This window comes from Bufo gargarizans, chromosome 2 (assembly GCF_014858855.1).
Source record: "Bufo gargarizans isolate SCDJY-AF-19 chromosome 2, ASM1485885v1, whole genome shotgun sequence".
NCBI lineage: Eukaryota > Metazoa > Chordata > Amphibia > Anura > Bufonidae > Bufo > Bufo gargarizans.
Window position 1 is genome coordinate 501,217,824 of NC_058081.1, and position 18,151 is coordinate 501,235,974.

At 45.3% G+C, this 18,151-nt stretch overlaps 1 protein-coding gene across 5 annotated transcripts in view; it reads right to left on the bottom strand.

The window, feature by feature from the left end:
• Positions 1–1,910: 1,910 nt before the first annotated feature.
• Positions 1,911–18,151, bottom strand: part of DGKI (diacylglycerol kinase iota) — a 249,688-nt gene continuing 233,447 nt past the window's right edge. For all 5 annotated transcript variants that reach the window (XM_044281241.1, XM_044281242.1, XM_044281240.1 and 2 more), the window contains 3 exons: positions 5,443–5,479; positions 4,769–4,868; positions 1,911–2,824 (listed from right to left, as the gene is read on the bottom strand). In XM_044281241.1, the coding sequence (XP_044137176.1) occupies positions 2,708–2,824; positions 4,769–4,868; positions 5,443–5,479 (254 nt within the window). In that variant the 3' untranslated portion in view covers positions 1,911–2,707. The remainder of the gene's footprint in view (positions 2,825–4,768; positions 4,869–5,442; positions 5,480–18,151) is intronic.

Below are 18,151 nucleotides of genomic sequence, written 5' to 3' on the forward strand. Positions count from 1 at the left end.
AGCTAGCTATCATTGCCTTCATTTGCAGCGGTGTCATGAACAAGAAACTTCAACTGCTATGGACTGGAACTGTATCGTCTTTAGTAACAAATCCAGGTTCTGTTCTGTTCACGATGGTCAGGTTCAAGCATGGAGGCTTTGCGCTTCAATTCTGCCTTTGCTGTGGAGAAACACACTGCTCAACTACAGGAGTCACGATCTGTGTAGCCATCACATACAATGGTCACTCATAGTAGTAAGGCTACTTTCACACTAGCGTTTTTGCAGGGTTCAGCAAAAACGCTTCCGCTACTGATAATACAACCATATGCATCCGTTATGAACAGATCCGGTTGTATTATCTTTAACATAGCCGAGACGGATCCGTCATGGACTCCATGTCAATGGGGGACGGATCAGTTTTCTATTGTGTCAAATTGTGTCAGAGAAAACTGATCTGTCCCCATTGACTTGCATTGTGGGTCATGACGGATCCGTCTTGCTCTGCATCCCAGGATGGAAAGCAAACTGCAGCATGCTGCAGTTTGCTCTCCGGTATGAGAACAGAACGGAATGCATTTTGGAGCATTCCGTTCTGTTCAGTGATGTTTTCTCCCCATTGACAATTAATGTTTTGTTTTTTTCATGAGTTTACTATAACACTGCCCTCAATGTACACAAATATAACTACTATAATACTGCTCTCTATGTACAAGAATATAACTGCCATAACACTGCCCTCAATGTACACAAATATATCTACTATAATACTGTTCTCTATGTACAAGAATATAACTACTATAATACTGCTCTCTATGTACAAGAATATAACTACTATAATACTGCCCTCAATGTAAACAAATATAACTAATACGATACTGCTTTCTATGTACAAGAACATAACCACTATGTGCATCATGTTTACAAGGCTATAACTACTATAACACTGCCTCTATGTACAAGAGTATAACTACTATAAAACTGCTCTTATGTACAAGAATATAATTACTATAATACTGCTCCCATGTAAAAGAGTATAACTACTATAATACTGAATTTGTCCCCGGGATTTATGACACACTACAAGATCTAAAGAGTCTTCTATAGACATAGTCAGGGCACCAGGTCTCTGAGATAACATCAATTTAGAGACCATAAAACTTTCACACCCCTTATCTGTAAGATAATTAAGGATTCATTCTCAAGATCTTTAATATGTTGTTCTGTTTTTTTTTTCAAATGTCCATTCATTCCCCCCATGCCTCTGTTCTTATTGTATATATATTGCTGTTTCTTCATATATTCTTGTAGTACGCCTGTTGAAGAGACTGGTGATGTCTCGAAAGCTCGCTATGTAACATCATTACTTCTATTTTTGTTAGCCATTAAAAGGCATCAAACCTGCAATACTCTTATTTTGTTTCTCTTAATGAGAGCACTAAACTACTAGAATACTGTCCCTATGTACAAGAATATAACTACTATAATACTTTCTACTATGTACAAGAATATAACTACTATAATACTGTCCCTGTATACAGGAATATAGCTACTATAATACTGCCTCCTATGTACAAAATCATAACATTTATAATACTGCCCCTATGTACATGAATATAGCTACAATAATACTGTCCATGTACAAAAATATAACTACTATGATACTGTCCATGTACAAAAATATAACTACTATGATACTGCCTTCTACGTAGAAGAATACAACTACTATAATACTGTCCCAAGGATATATATACTATAATGCTTCCTCCTATAGACAAGGATATAAGTACTATAATACTGGTACTATTGGATAAGGACATAACTATTATAATACTACCCCCTATGTAGAAGAACATAACTACTATAAAACCAACTACGTACAAAAATGTACTTACTATACAGTGTAGGTGAACATTACTCTTTAATAAAAGGACACTTCATTTGGACTTTATTAACCTAAAATGTTTGACAGAGAACAGTAGTTTGCAACGATCTATGTAATAATGTTACAAATTAAACGTCACAGGTTATGTCATGGTATATGAGCGCTGATACATATATATCTATATATTTGTGAATGCGACAGGATGTCTTTTCGTGTGGTATTATACTGTATTTTAGGTCATGTGGTCTTCTCATAAAAAAAATAATAATATATTAATAGGTTGACTTTCCGCAGCATGAATAAATTATGATTGCTATGCTTCTGCCCCGATGGTAACCACACTCATTCGTAATAGATTCCAGTCTCTTTTTTAATGAGTTGGCTCCTTCCTGCTAATACAAAAAAAAAAATAATATGAAAATGAAAAAAAGAGCTGTGAGTTTGATAACACTGTGCCGGCTCTAAGTCCTTCTGTCTGCCGGGATGGGAGAGATCAGACCAAAGTGAGAAGATAAGACAACGGACGGGATCATGCGTCTTGTTGGAATACACACAGAAAGAGAGAGAGTTCCACATGTGGCGAGGGCTCTGCCCCACCTCTGCCTTCCTTTTCCTGGCTTTCGTCATTGCTTAACATGTCAAGTGAGTTGCAGTTCCGTGGCAAGTCTCGTTAGCCCTTACGAAACTGGAAAGTGCACCCTACACTGGAAATCTTGCATGAGGAAGGGGGTGCCTCTTCCGACCAGTTTCCTCCTCCTGGGTTGGGGTGACCTTTTCCAGGAACCTTTTAGCTACGTGTGTCTCTTCTCTTTCCAAACTGATTTCTGCCATTTGCTGTCCTTATCAAACTGCGGTCTCCAGGTCTTCATTGGAAAGAAGCTGCTTTGCTTGACAAGTTTCCAAGTAAGATGCAAGTTCTGAGTCTTCTGCTTCTTGGGCTATCTCTAGAGCGGTTTGTCCCTGCGAAAGAAAGACAAAATTAGGTCACAAATGAAAGTCAATTTGGATTCTAGGGCTCATAAAGATGACCGTATGAATGAATCTGCATCCGTTCCACAATTTTGCAGAACGGGTGCAGACCTATCCATTTCAATGGGGCTGCAAAAGACACAGACAGCACACCGCACAGTTCCGATCCACGGCCCCGCAAAAAAGATAGAGCATATCCTAGTCTTGTTCGTAATCGTGGCCAAAAATAGGCATTTCTATCATAGTGTCGGCCATGTGTGGTCCGCAAAATGCGGAACGCACATGGCCGGTATTCATATTTTGCAGGTCCACAATTTGCGAACCGCAAAACAGTAGGGCTATCTGAATGAGCCCTTAATTTAAAAGAATGTTTGCCCAACTAAAGGGAAAAATACAAATTTTTCACAACCTATTTTTAGCCGTTTTGATTGGTAACTGAACAATGCCCCAATTCAGAAGGGCTGTAGGATGCCTCCACCATCTAAATAAATATGATGCACAGAGTTGCGGTCTGATGAGTGCCCTATCTGCCAGCAGCTGTCCTTCAGTCAGCATTGCCAAGAACCTTAAAGGTCTGTCACCTCCATATGGCCATATACAGTGCTTACATGGCTCTGTAGCACACCTTCCCAGGATTGTAACGGTACCTTTGTTCTTTTCTTTAGACTTGCACAAGCAGGAAAAACAAAGTTTAATTCATATGCAAATGAGCACTCACAAGTGCCCAGGGGCGGCATTCAGTGTGTAGGTGCCCAGGCTGCTCTGCCTTCTTTTCACTTTACTCCTCCCCAGCCTCTGCCTTTGTACGCCCTCCAAGTCTCTTGCCTCATCAATAGGTCAAAGGCAGAGGCTGGGGAGGAGTAAAGTGAGAAGAAGGCAGAGCAGCCTGGGCACCAACACACTGATGCCACCCCTGGGCACTTGCGAGTGCTCTTTTGCATATGAATTAAACTTCGTTTTTACTGCTTGTGCAAGTCTAAAGAAAAGAACAAAGGTACCGTTACATTCATGTATAGGTGTGCTACAGAGCCATGTAAGCACTGTATATGGCCATATGGAGGTGACAGACTCCCTTTAAACTCACCTAGAGAGTAAATCCAATTTTTCAGGGTGGCAGGAAAAGGGGGCATGGCAGCGAAGAGGCTGGGGCTGGCCGCCCCGTCTCATTTATAATTTTCTACACCTGTTTTTGGCGTAATAAAATACTTAAATTTACAACAGCAAGGGAGCTGGCATAGATTTAAGCAAGTCGCGTCAAGCGCTAGCGCAGGGTTATTACAACCAGCGACTAAAACGCTGGTCTTAATAAATGAGCCCATTAGTTTTCACTGATGTCTGACCTAAACAAAATCCAAACTGACTGAGAATCTGTTCGGCAGACATCAGTTTGTCTTTGGCCATCAGGTGAAATTTTAAAAAGATCAGCCTAAATCTCACAATTTGGCTAAGATTTCTCTAGTATGATCAGCTTTGGGCTAGATCTTGTCAATATTAATGGTACTGGGCTATCTGTTTCTAGCTTCATGGTATCATAGTCATTGAGCAGAAGAAAGCAAGGGAAAAAAAGTGGATGTAGTAAGTAAGGGGGTGGAAGCAGAAGGTCTAGGGAACATGAATATGGCCCATAAGATACATAATATGACCTTAGTCAAATGCTTTTGTGCTTGAGCTCAATAGTCTCAAAACTTACTCATGGTTATAATGAGACCACCGAGAACCGGTCAGTTTGTATCTGAGGTTGTCTTGTGAGCCTACAGACATCTTGTAGTAGGAAGCATCCGGCCAGTTTCCTGGCTACACTTTCTTCATAGTCATATTAAACATAATCTTGTCTATATCTATGGTTTTCTTTTGCTTTTTTTTACGCAGAACAAGTGCAATGTCAGTAATATACAGTGTGTGACTCTTAATACATATGAATAGTTGATGATTTACCTTGGAATTCCTTTTCAACAAACAGGCACCAGCATCCACAAGAATTCGGCAAACTAGCCTGTGTCCCTGGAAAGCAGCTTTGTGCAACGCTGTCTCACCTCTAAAAAGGAGACACAGGAGTAAGCACGGTGTTTGAGAGTTCAGTGTCCATGTATAATTGACCAATTACACCTATTCCACCCATTTCTAGCCCTATGGACAGATAATAAAGCACTGTTCTTGTTTTATTAGAAATAAATCCATCCAGAGCTGCATTCATAATTCTGCTGGCTTCTCCTTTGCTCTGAACTACCAGAAGGCAAATAACAATTTCTATTTTGCGAAATGTGGTGTCTACAACTGACATGGTTCAATGTTCAGAAGTAAAGAAAACACTACATTTCCAAGAATACATTGTGGCGGCTAAGAAGGTAGCGGTGTGCCTGGTAACACCCATCTGACTGAATCCAAGTAGTATCCAGCAGGTTTTTTTTTATCTGGCTCTTAATGAGACTAGTGATGAGGGATTCTCTGAAACAGTATCTCATATGGAGGGCCCACTTCTTTCAGGTCACAAACTCTCTGCTAATTTTACAATGTATTAGTACGGCAACAGCAAAACTTTATTTTTCCAAGATGCCTAGGTTAATTGGATGTCATTGGTTAGGACAGAAGAATGCCAGTGATAAACTTACGTGGTTCTGTCTACCATGTCCAAAAGATCCTCAGGTCCTAAAGGGAAAGATATAGAAAAGAATGAAGGGAATGAGAAGGAAATGGAAAGGAAGAACTTTTGAGCAACAATTTTATTAAAGACAAAATAAACAGAATGTTTGTCCACCAGCACAGATAGTCCAAAAGAAACAGAGCTTTCTCCAGCAAAGGCAGACAGTATAAGCCTTTTCCTTAGGCAAATTTCAAATAGCCCATTTCTTCACATAAGAGCAATAGCATAAAACGGCTATACCACTTAGTCCAGGGATCAGTAACCTCTGGCACTCCATCTGTGGTGAAACTACAACTCCCAGCATGATCCACTCATTTTTTGGGGATTCCTGAGAACAGCCAAGCAAGTGTGCATCTCTAAAGCCATTCCTAAATTCCGGACTAGAATCCACCTAAATAATACACTAGGATGTACGAAACAGAAAGTAGCAGCCTCAGTGGCAGATACCTATAATCCAGCACTTTCCCTGCAGGTTGCTTACAGATTGAGTAACCTAATCAATAGATTAAATCCAAGTGTGTAGGGGCGCCATAGAGGGAGGGAGCCCATCTCTGGTGGTCCCATCCTCTTTGCTATTGTGTGGCAAGAACCTGTGCAGCACTGCATTTTTAGCAAACAAGGGGTGGGTAAAAGACTAAAGGGTTATGGAAATGGGGTGCAAAGCTCAGCAAACTATCTGACCAGGATGGTAAATTATGTAGAGGGGGGTATTTTGATTTTTGCTATGGGGCTTCCTCTCTTCTGTCTATGCCATTTATTTATTTTATGCACTTATATAGCGATTCTATATTCCGCAGCGCTTTACAGACATCAGAATCAAGCGGTCCCCAATGGGGCTCACAATCTAAGTTCCCTATCAGTATGTCTTTGGAGTTGAACCAGTTCAGTACATAGGTGAATAGGTTGGACAATCAGAGCCCACATCATTGCCCCATTCTGTGGTGAAGGTAATAAATAACTTGAGGATGTAAAAACTGACAAAGAAGGCAGAAAGAACTGGATATAGAGAGTGAAGAGCTGGTACCAGATGGTCTAGGAGTAATGATCACCCATAGATTACATAACTTGAACGTGGTCAACATTGCTGTTGTCCTCTCCTGGCCCCCTGGAGCCAATACCTGTAAACCTCAAAACTTCCTAATGTTTACTGGCTTTGTTATTCTACTCATTCTCAAAATGTGGCAACAAATATGATTTAAGTCCTCGTCCACAGTAAGCGACACCAACCACCACAATATGTTCATATACTATTGGTTTCACAGTCGAATGCTTAAAGGGGTTGGCTGGTTTCCTATACTGATGACCTGTCCTCAGGACAGGCCATCGATATCAGATCAGCGGTGGTCTGACTCCCAGCACCCTCGTCAATCAACTGTTTTAAGAGAACGCAACACTCCTGCGAACGCTGCTTTCTCCTCACTGTTTACCTGCTCCCTGTTGACTTTGAAGTGGATGTAATTACAGCTCCTCCATCCCATTCACTTGAAATGGGACAGAGTGTAACTACTGCTCCTTCCCATTCAAGTGAGAGGGAGGAATGAACTGTAATCACACCTGCGCTCCGCTGAAATATCAGCAGTGAGCAGGTGAACAGTGAAGTTCTTATTAAACAGCTGATCAGCCGGGGTACTGAGAGTCAGGCGCCCGCTGATCTGATATTGATAAGCTATCCTGAGGATATTCTTCGTGTTTCTAGCCATGTCGGCGCGCACCTGCGCATTGGGATGTGCTGACTGACCCCTTTTTTCTTGCAGTTATCCTGAGGATACGTCATCAATATAGGAAACTGGACAACCCCTTTAATTTACTAGCCAAGATTCTTGAAACTGTTGAGAGTACCAAGGGTGGCATGGACAACTAGCAAGTAAGAATCAAACCTGTGCTGTCAGTGCAATGCTTCAGCTCTAATAACAGCTTTGGACAAATAGCCACTTGATGGAATGAATATGACATCATGACATCTGGTATGATGATGTCACTAGCTCCAGTCCCAAACTAGTATCTCTGGAAATTATACATACTGATGCGTTATAACAGAGGACATTATAGAATGAATATAGTATGGGATGGATCGTTATGTACACAGGGGGTATAGAAGAAGAAACTTTAGATGAAGTCAGTACAGAATATATAGTAGTGGAGTGTACAGGAGGTCAGTATAGAAGGAGCTTATAGTATTTAGTTTTGTAGTGTATAGGAAGTCAGTATAGTGGGAGTACATATACAGTGATGAAGTGTATAGGAGGTGTATAAAAGGATATATCATACATCACTGTATTTCAGGTAATCTATAGGAGTAGCAATACAAGTTATGGGATAAATAGTTTTTTTTATTACATTTGTACAGGTATAAACATGGAGAAATGACTAAATCACATGACACACTGGGTGTAAGGCCTAATTCAGACAGCAGTAATTTCCATCCATGTGCTATGTAGACAGTACCCGCAGACCAGTCATACTAAATGGTGCAATTCACACTTTTTAAAGTACGGAGAGTACTAAAAGGACAGACTGGTAATGTAGGGCTGTGATCATGGAAACTGCATACAACTGCTGCTGCTCATTATCCCCACCCCCACCTCCTCTCTGTACTTCATGTCTCCTCATGAACCCCATTCCTACAGAGATTCAGCTAAAGATCTTATCATCTGTATTCAGGATCATAATCCCTGACAAGCAGAGCAGAGGGGAGAATGAGGCAGCTCTTTACCTCACTGAAGTAACTTGTCCTCCTGTGTGATTAGGACAGGTTTTTGTGTATACTAATAGGACAGCGGCCATTTTATTTCTCCTAATGATTGCTCCCTAGAAAAAAACAAGCCATTACATCTAATAAAAGGTATTTGGGAATGTGTTTATAATAAAGTAATATTTAGGTATTGTCAGTAATTTTATTTTATTAATTGCCGGAGAACCGCTTTAATAGGTCTGGTAAAAAAACTAATTCACCTGGACGCCCTATAGACATCAGATACATCAGTGTTTTGTGGACGGAAATTGGAATAGCCGCCTGAATCAGGCTTTAGGACCAATAAGGAAGAAATACTGAAGAAAGAAGGGAGAGAGGAGAAGATGAAAAAGCTGGGGGCCCTATGAGAGTATGAATAAAGATGTATATTTATAATTACGTGATGTGATTTTTTCTTCATTGTGAACAGTAAAACTTTCGAATGATTTTGGCAATGACCCCACAGGGAGCCGTCACCTAAATCCCAGGCAGTGTAACCCTGGCATCAGCACTCAACCGTCCCAAATCCTCCTCCGCAGCTCACACAAAAAAAGGAAGAAGCTTTAGAGAAGATGCCATTACCAGACTGTCAGTCAGTGCCCAGCGGGTGCCCGGAGAGGAGACAAGAAGGAGGAGAAGAGAAGGAGAAAAGGAGACAAAACCAGCCCGGCTGTGAAAGGAGGACAGAGGGGGAGGAAGCAGCAGGGAGGCGCCATGTACAAAGGCCCAGCATAGTGGGGCGGCGGGGAAAATACAGCCAGAAATGCAGGCACTGTTGTGAAGATTGTGAAAAGATGGCAGCGAAGGACACGGAGCTGAGGTCATAGTCAGGCTGTCGTCACTTTAACCCTTTCTCAACATATGCCCTGCTGTGCCACTAGCATTTGCCATACAGATATATACTGTATGTTGCAGCAGAAATTGTCTGATATAGATGATATAGATGTGTTTTATTGAACAATTGTAATATACAAAGCAATACAGAGATTAGTCTAGACCAAGGTCCATAAACATGTGTGTATATGATATTTAAATATATTCCAACATAACAGTAGTAACAATTAGAATATAACCACAGAGAAATATGCAATGGGTCATTCTGAATATGAAGGTCTATCTGGATGCAGTCATAACAGCATTAGTCATTACATGAGTTGAATACAAAATTTGTGTAGAGGAGCACCATAATCCCCAGACCCCTAAGAACTTGGAAGAACATCCCCTATTCTTGAAAACTATATATTCATATGGGACTATTGTGTTCATCAAAGTTTTACATTGACTCATAGAGGGGCTTCTATCACCCATCCACCTAATCGCTATAGCTTTACGTGCCACAAATAGAGTCTCTCACAGAAAGACCCTGGTATAATGTGGGTAGATGGCCTCGTCAAGAATACCAAATAGGCACATCATAGGTTCCGTGGGAACAGGAAGGTTTGTTAAATTAGAAAGGAAATCCGTAACTTTCTTCCAGAACTTCTGGATGTATGGGCATGCCCATACAAGGTGCCAGAAATGTGCCCCCTCCATTGCACATCTGTGGCATCTGGAATGAGACAGCCTACCCATTCTACAAAGTCGTATTGGAGAGAGATAGCTTTGGTGTATAATACATAATTTTATTTCAAGACACGGAGGCTCATATTGCTTAACCCTTTCTTTACTGACACTCAACAGCAGCAAAGAATCCAATAACAAAATCAACCAATGGGCACACAGCCCTCCCCTTAGCCCCAGTATAAAGGGACCACCCCTTCAGTTCCTCTTCCTCTTTCTTTGCTGCTGCACTCAAAGTTAAGTAATCCACCCTCCTGCTTGCAGGGGTTGGTGGTTATTATTCTGTATAATATATTGTTTTTTACCGTTGTTTTTTTTTTTTTTTTTTTTTTCTCCTCATATATTGGGGGGTATTAGGTGTGGTATTTTATCCCCTTCTGCTCGTTTGACCGTTTTCTGTCGGTCCTCTCTTCTGTTATCTTCTCCCCCCCTCTTTTGTTACTTCTACCCTGCTTGTGGCTCTACTTGTCCCCACTTGCTTGCCCGGTGCTGCTTGGGGCTGTTGTTGTGGAGCGGCGCTGCGCCTCTTACCCTGAGGTCCCGCTCCTCTCCGCTCCTCCATGCGTCCGAGATCTCGCGATTTTCGCGGGATCTCGGGCGGTTTTTTCGCACCTCCGGGATCTCGCGATTTTTCGCGGGATCTCGGGCGGTTTTTCGCACCTGTTCCTGCCGCTGGCTCCCGCCGTCTCTGCTGGTGCGCCCGAGATCTCGCGAGATTTCGGGCGCCATTGCATTGTCGCCTTACCGCTCCGGTCAGTTGGGAGGCGATTCTCCAGCGGCAGCTTTTTCCTTCGGATCGGCGGCTCCTTCTGCAGGGTGACTAACCCTGCATAGTTAGGTCTGGTTAGGGATAGTACCGCAGCATAGGGATTGTTATATTACTACCTGGTGTCACTATTATTCATACCTCACAGCTATGTCAGCCCAGAAGGCCACAGCTTCAGCCCAAGGGACCCCCTCTCAGGGTGAGGCCCCCCTTTCCCCTCAGAATTTGGGGATTGTACCTTCTGCCATAGGGGTTGCCCCCGTGCCATCGGACACTCAGGCCATGACCCTGCAGAGGTCTATATCTGAGGCCATTATGTCTGCCATGGGTTCAATGTCGTCAGCCTTGACGCAGTCTATATCCCAGGTCCTCATTGCTAATACATCACCTCCAGCTGTGATTCCTAGCCCTGCCCCCATGCCAGCCCCTAATGCCTCCAGAACCATTATGAATGATGGCCTGGTCCCATCCAATGACGGCGCGTCTCGGCCGCGCAAAAGAGCCTGTCCGCGCCAGGCAGAAAGAGCACGGCACTGGAAGTCTGCCCGGTCCCAGCCGGAGCTAGAGTCCGATTCTAATGCGGAATCCGAGGAGGAGGCTTGGTTAGAATCTTATAATGATTCTGAGGATCTTGACATCGATGGGTCGCCTGTCCAAGGCACCTCCGTTTCGTTTTCAACCTTGCCACAAAGACCAGTGGAAGTTGACCCGACGGACCCTGGCGAGTCCGTTTCCCTTGTAGACCCGACGGGTGTCCCGCTCTTTGACCCGGACTCTCTTCATCACCCCAGGTCTGCGGAGTGGCTTCCGGCACCCCATGTTACCAGTTATCTGGAGTCCATGGTCCGCAAGCCGCTTAGCAAAGAGGCTCGGAACAAACTCCGGGCTGAATGCCCTCGACCGACGATACCTAATAAGGTATGCGAAACCCCGGTCGTGGACCCGAAGATGGTCCAGTTCCTGTCTAAGACGGGATTTAGCCCCAAGAGAGGCCTAGACTCGGCTCTGAAAGCTTGTCAGGACAAGCTATTGGATATTATGGGGCCCCTGGCAAAGATCTTCGACTTGGCGGAATCAGCCTTGGCGGAAGGGCAACTGGTCGACCCGGAGGAACTCCGTGGTTGGGCCCAAAGAGCCATCTGCATGGCAGGAAATGCAAACACCTCCCTGAGTATAGAAAGGCGCAAGGCCATCCTCCTAAAAATCGAGCCTAAGCTGACCAATATGGCCCTGTCAGAATCAGGTAAAGAGGCCCAAGGTTTCCTCTTTGGGGATCCCTTCGTTAAGGAGCTAGGGAAGTTTGTAGGGACCTTTACCGCCCTTGATAAAGCCCAGACGTCAATGCGAAGGGTATTTAGCGGTAGGGTTTCCGCTAGGGCCGGCAGTACAAGGGGCCGTCTGTCCGGCCGCTCCTCGTTCCAGACCCGAGGCTCGGGTCGAGGCTCCTTTGCTTCCTACCGTCCGCCTGTCCATGACCAGAGACACCAACCGTCCTTCTTCCCCTCCCGTGGTGCTCAGGGACGAGGACGATCTTACAGAGGAAATCCAAACCTCAGACGCCCATTTGGTAAGTCTACCTCCTGTTCTCCCTTTTTCGGAACATTATGTCGGGGGCAGACTCCAACATTTTATGCATGTTTGGGCTTTCATCACCAGCGACCCGTGGGTATTGTCCACGGTTCAGGGTTTCCGCATAGAGCTTGTCGCTCCTCCCATGGTCCCGCCCCCTCTTCCTTCCACGTTCCGGTCGCAGGTATCACAGAACCTGGTGGACGTGGAGCTTCGGACCCTTTATCTCAAAGGGGCGGTGGAACCGGCCCCGCTCGATCGCGACGGCGTGATCAGCAGTATTTTCCTGGTAGAAAAGAAGGGAGGCCAGTTCCGTCCCGTCATCAACCTAAAGGCCCTAAATGCATTCGTCAGGTACAGGCATTTCAAGATGGAGGGCATTCACCTCCTGAGGGACATGCTGCTTCCCGGAGACTGGATGGCCAAGTTGGACCTCCAGGATGCATACTTGACGGTTCCTAAAGAGCTTCCCTCCAGGGACCTTCTTCGTTTCCACTGGCAGGGGTCGATATGGCGCTTCACGTGTCTCCCCTTCGGGCTTTCATCCGCCCCCTGGTGCTTCACCAAGCTTTTACGCCCGGTGGTGGCGTGGCTTCGTTCTCGGGGGGTGAGACTTATAATCTATCTGGACGATATCCTGATCATGGCCGTGGACCGGTCCTCACTCCTGTCCCACCTTCAGTTGGCGGTACGCCTTCTCTCCTCCCTGGGTTTCATAGTCAACCGGGAGAAGTCTTGTCTGATTCCTGCTCAGACCATGGAGTTTCTCGGTTTCCTAGTGGACTCCCTCTCTTTGACTCTGAGTCTTCCTCCTTTGAAAGTACGGTCGATCCGCAAGGAGTTGCGTCGCACCCTCTCTCTTCCGCAGGTCTCACTGCGTCATTTGGCCAGGGTGATAGGTCTCTTGTCGGCGTCCATTCAGGCTATCTTTCCGGCTCCCCTTCATTATCGGGCCCTCCAGCGTCTCAAGATCGCACACCTACAGGCTGGTGCGTCTTATGCAGATCTAGTCGCTTTGGATCCGGAGACGAGGGACGAATTGGAGTGGTGGATTGCCAACCTCTCTGCCTGGAATGGCAGGGCTCTGTTTGGTCCCCAACCGGATGTGGTGATCGAATCGGACGCCAGCCTTCACGGTTGGGGCGCCCATTGCGAGGGGGTTTCCACGGGGGGCCCTTGGTCCTCAATGGAGTCTCACTTACACATCAATGCCCTGGAACTTCTGGCGGGTTCCTTTGCCATTCGCAGTTTCACCTGTGGGAGAGCCAGGGCATGTATTCGCCTTCGCATGGACAACATCTCAGCTGTCCGGTACATCAATTCCATGGGAGGTACCCGATCGTCGATGTTGACTCATCTGGCCAAGGACTTTTGGGATTATTGCCTGGACCGCAATGTCTCGGTAGTGGCGGAGTACCTTCCGGGCTTACACAACACGCTGGCCGATTGGAACTCACGTTACATCTCGGACGCCAGCGACTGGAGATTGGATGTGGAGGTCTTCTCTACCATCGGATCTCGTTGGGGTCCGTTTTCGATAGACCTTTTCGCTTCACGCTGGAACGCACAGCTTCCCAGGTACTTCAGTTGGAGACCGGACCCGGCCGCGGAGGCGGTGGATGCCCTGCTTCAACAGTGGTCGGAGGGAGTGATGTATGCCTTTCCGCCGTTCTCGCTGATCCCGCGGATTTTGGCCAAGATACGACTGCATGCCTCGGAACTGGTGTTGATACTTCCTTTTTGGGGCACTCAGTCGTGGTTCCCGCAACTCCTGGAGCTTCTGGTGGAGGTTCCCCTGCTACTTCCTCTCCGGACGTCGCTGCTGCTGGATCCTCTGGGCCATCCTCATCCTCTAGTACTGGACGGATCCCTTCGTCTTCTGGCATGCAGGGTGTCGGGTTGTCTTGGCAGACCGAGGGACTTTCGGAGACGGCTGTTTTCTTATTGGAAAGTGCGTGGGCCCCAGGTACCAGAAGAGCCTATAGGGCAGCTTGGCGATCTTGGGCTGGTTGGTGCCTCCTTCGGAACGTGGATCCCTCTACGGCCGCTGTAGGTGAGTTGGTTCAATTCCTCAGTTCCCTTTATGATGACGGAAAGGCCTATCGCACTATTAATGTGTTTCGGTCGGCCATTTCGTCCGGCCATAAGGGTTTCGATGGTTGTCCAGCTGGACGCCATCCGCTGGTGTGCCGGTTGCTCAGGGGCTCCCGGTTCGCGCGGCCCCCCAGGCCTCGTTTTTCTAGTTCTTGGGATGTTTCTTCCGTTCTCTCTTTTCTTTCCTCCTGGCACGCCAATGAGGACTTATCCCTGCGCCAACTTTCGGCCAAGTTGGTTACCCTCCTTTGCCTCATTTCTTGCAAGAGGGTTTCGGATGTGCGGGCCTTGGATCATGACGCCCGGTCCTTCTCTCCGGAGGGCGTGACGTTTAACATTTCTCGGCGTACCAAGACTCACATCAGGTCGGTTTCTTACCCTGCTTTTCCTTCATCGGTGGCGCTTTGTCCGGTTGCTTGTCTGAGGGAATACGAGGCTAGGACTCGGTCTTTGCGGTCTTCCTCTGCTTCTCAGTTGTTCATATCTTTCCGGAGACCCTTTGCTCCGGTGGCCACTGTGACTCTCTCGCGTTGGGTGAAATGGATATTGTCCCTGTCTGGCATTGACACTGCCATTTTTACGGCACATTCCGTTCGTGGTGCCTCAGCGACCTCCCTGACTCTCTCCGGGGCTCGTCTGGAAGATGTCATGAGGTTGGCGGATTGGTCCCGTGCCTCCACGTTTAGGGAGTTTTACTTTAGGCCGGATCCTCATCTTTTCGCACCACTTGTTGGAAGGCTTTAAACTAGCAATATGAGCCTCCGTGTCTTGAAATAAAATTGTATGATTTTCCTAAAATATGACGTAAAGTCATGATTTTATGAAAGACACGGAGGCGAGTATTGCCCCGCCCATTGTTGTCCCTCCCTTGGGTGTATGGATTTCATTAGGTACGTTTATGGGGTCTGTAATTGTTTACTGTTGCTATTTAGGATTACCGAATGTTCATTTGTTGTTGCTCTATTGCCGCATCCGGTGTCCCGGTTATGTGTGTAAGATATGCGCGTCTTCGACGCCCTTGATGTCGTTATTATTATTATTATTATTATTTATTTCTTTAAGGTTGATTCGTCGCTGCCGCGGACCTGCTGTGGATATCTTCGGTGGTTTCGGTGGATACCGTGGCTCCGAGTCGTTCGTTCAAGGATGTGGTGATCCTTTCGTTGGAGTTTCTCCTGGTTCCGGTTGTTCCAGTTTTTTCCGTTGGTGAACTTATGGAGACAAAGAAAGAGGAAGAGGAACTGAAGGGGTGGTCCCTTTATACTGGGGCTAAGGGGAGGGCTGTGTGCCCATTGGTTGATTTTGTTATTGGATTCTTTGCTGCTGTTGAGTGTCAGTAAAGAAAGGGTTAAGCAATACTCGCCTCCGTGTCTTTCATAAAATCATGACTTTACGTCATATTTTAGGAAAATCATACAATTGTATGAACGTATTGTTTATAGCAGGAGAGACTAGCGTAGGCGATTCCAAAACATCACTAATGTCCTCATCCCTGAGGTCCGAGATCACGGCCATCCACTTATTAATGACTGGTAACTGGGCAGACTGCAATATAGTACCTAGTAAGTAAGTATATATAGCGGAGATAAAACCTTGAGGACCCTGGGAACGGAATATCCCGATAGTGGATAAGTAGATATACCTATGTGTGTGTCACTAAAGTGAGAATTCAAGGCGTGCCGAAGTTGCAGATACCTATAAAATGCAGTTCTGGGTAAATCAAAGCGTGCTCTTATGGCATCAAATGCACTAAAAACATTATCTTGATATACATCATTCAGAGTGTAAACGCCATGTTCTTTCCAGAATTGATATCTGGGTAGGCAGACCAGGGGCGGGAATATAGGGTTATTCCATAGGGGAGTCTCAGCTAAGTTACCTTGGAGTGCATGGATTCTTTTACATGCTTCCCACACCTGTATGGCCAATTTATGAATAGGCAGAAGAAAACGGGGGAACAACTGTGGCCGTTTCAACACTGGCCACAAGGGCTTAAGATTTAGATATATGGCTAGGTGAATCTCTGGATTAGCTATCTGATCATAGGGAGATAACCATGTCGTTAGGTACTGCAATTGGCCCGCTAAATAATATAGGTGAAAATCAGATAAAGACACTCCCCCTTTGCTTTGGGATGACATAGATTGGGTATGGCAATTTAGGTCTATCAGAGCCCCAAATAAACAGAGAAATGATCGAGTTAAGTTGCTGGAAGAGTGCTTTGGGGACTATATACAGGGCATGCTCCAGGACATATAGACACTTGGGCAATATAATCAACTAAATTAAGTTGATGCGGCCTGAGACTGATAGGGGCAAACTACTCCACACCCGGGATTTGTCCCTACTATGATCTAGAAGAGGCTGGATGTTAAAGGTGTGAAAGGATGAAGCATCCTTGGTGATGACCACGCCCAGGTATTTAAAACTGGACACCACTGGTAATTCACCACTCAGGCTTATCCAGCTAGACTCATACAATGGGAATAAAGCAGATTTGGGCCAGTTAATCCGTAATCCAGAATATTGGCCGAAGGTATCAATCAGTGAGATGGCTCGGGGGAAAGTGACATAAAGAGAACAATATCATCAGCATAAAGTCCCAGTCTATCTTCTCTCTCTCCCTCTCTAATACCCCTAAAACTGTGAGTCACCTCTAATGCGTATGGCCAAGGGCTCTATTGCCAGAGCAAAAAGAAATGGTGACAGCAGACACCCCTGTCTAGTCCCCCAACCCAGAGGAAAGTAAGCCGAGCAGATGCCATTCACCAGGATATTAGATCTTGAGTGCTTGTACAGAATAGACACCCATTTGATGAAATTAGAACCAAAACCAAAGCACTGAAGAGTAGCTATTAAGTATGGCAATTCTACTGAATCAAAGGCCTTGGCTGCGTCTAGTGACGCCAATGCCCACCTTTGTTTCTGCCTAAGACCAATTTGTGTTAGTACCTGCACTCGTCAAATATTGTCAGTTGTGGATTTTCCCGGCATGAAGGCAGATTGATCAGGATCGATTACACTTAAAATATGTCCGGCAAGGCGGATTGCCAAAATTTTTGCTAGAATTTTGTAATCTAGATTCAGCAGTGAGATGGGTCTATTTGAGCCACAATCAGTGGGGTCTTTGCCTGGTTTAAGAATAACTACAATAGTTACATCATACAATGACGGTGGTAGAGTGTCTTTCATAAAAGCATCCTGATACATTTTAAGTAATGGGAGATTTAATGCATCTGCATATTTGGTATACACCTCTACTGGAATACCATCTGGGCCAGGGGACTTACCAGTCGCCAATGAAGCAATAGCATCAGTAATCTCAGAAAGTGTTATTGGGGCCTCAAACATTTCCACAGCCTTATGCGGCAACTTGGTAAAACTCAAGTTCCTGAAGGTATTCTAAAGTCTCCTCTGAAGTATACATCCCTTGTACCTTATATAATTCCTAATAAAATTCTCAAAATCTTTGAGCAATGTCTCCAGATTCCAGCAACATACTGTCATCATCAGCTCGTATACGGATGATTGCAGGTGATGCTTGGTTCTGGTGTACTATATGAGCTAAAAGTCTACTGGATTGATTACCCATTTCAAAATATGATTGTTTAACAAAAAATCATTTCCGTTGGGCTTTCTCTTTTAATAGAGTAAGGTATTGGCGTCCAGTCAACAACCATGCCTCCTTATTCTGTTCTGTGGGGTCCGCTAAATACACTCCCTCCAATCTGATACACTCAGTTGCTAATTCCTTCTCCTGTTCAGCTGTGGCCCTTTTAATAATAGAAATAGACCCCATAAGTATGCTTTCAGGGTCTCCCACACCAGTGACACGTCTTCATGAGTATCATGTATGGACATGATAATTTATCAGGGATACGATCTGAGGGTGAGAATAAAGTGAGCCAAAAGGGGTGAATTCTCATGGAGCAGCCAATTGGTCTAGTATTAGCCACC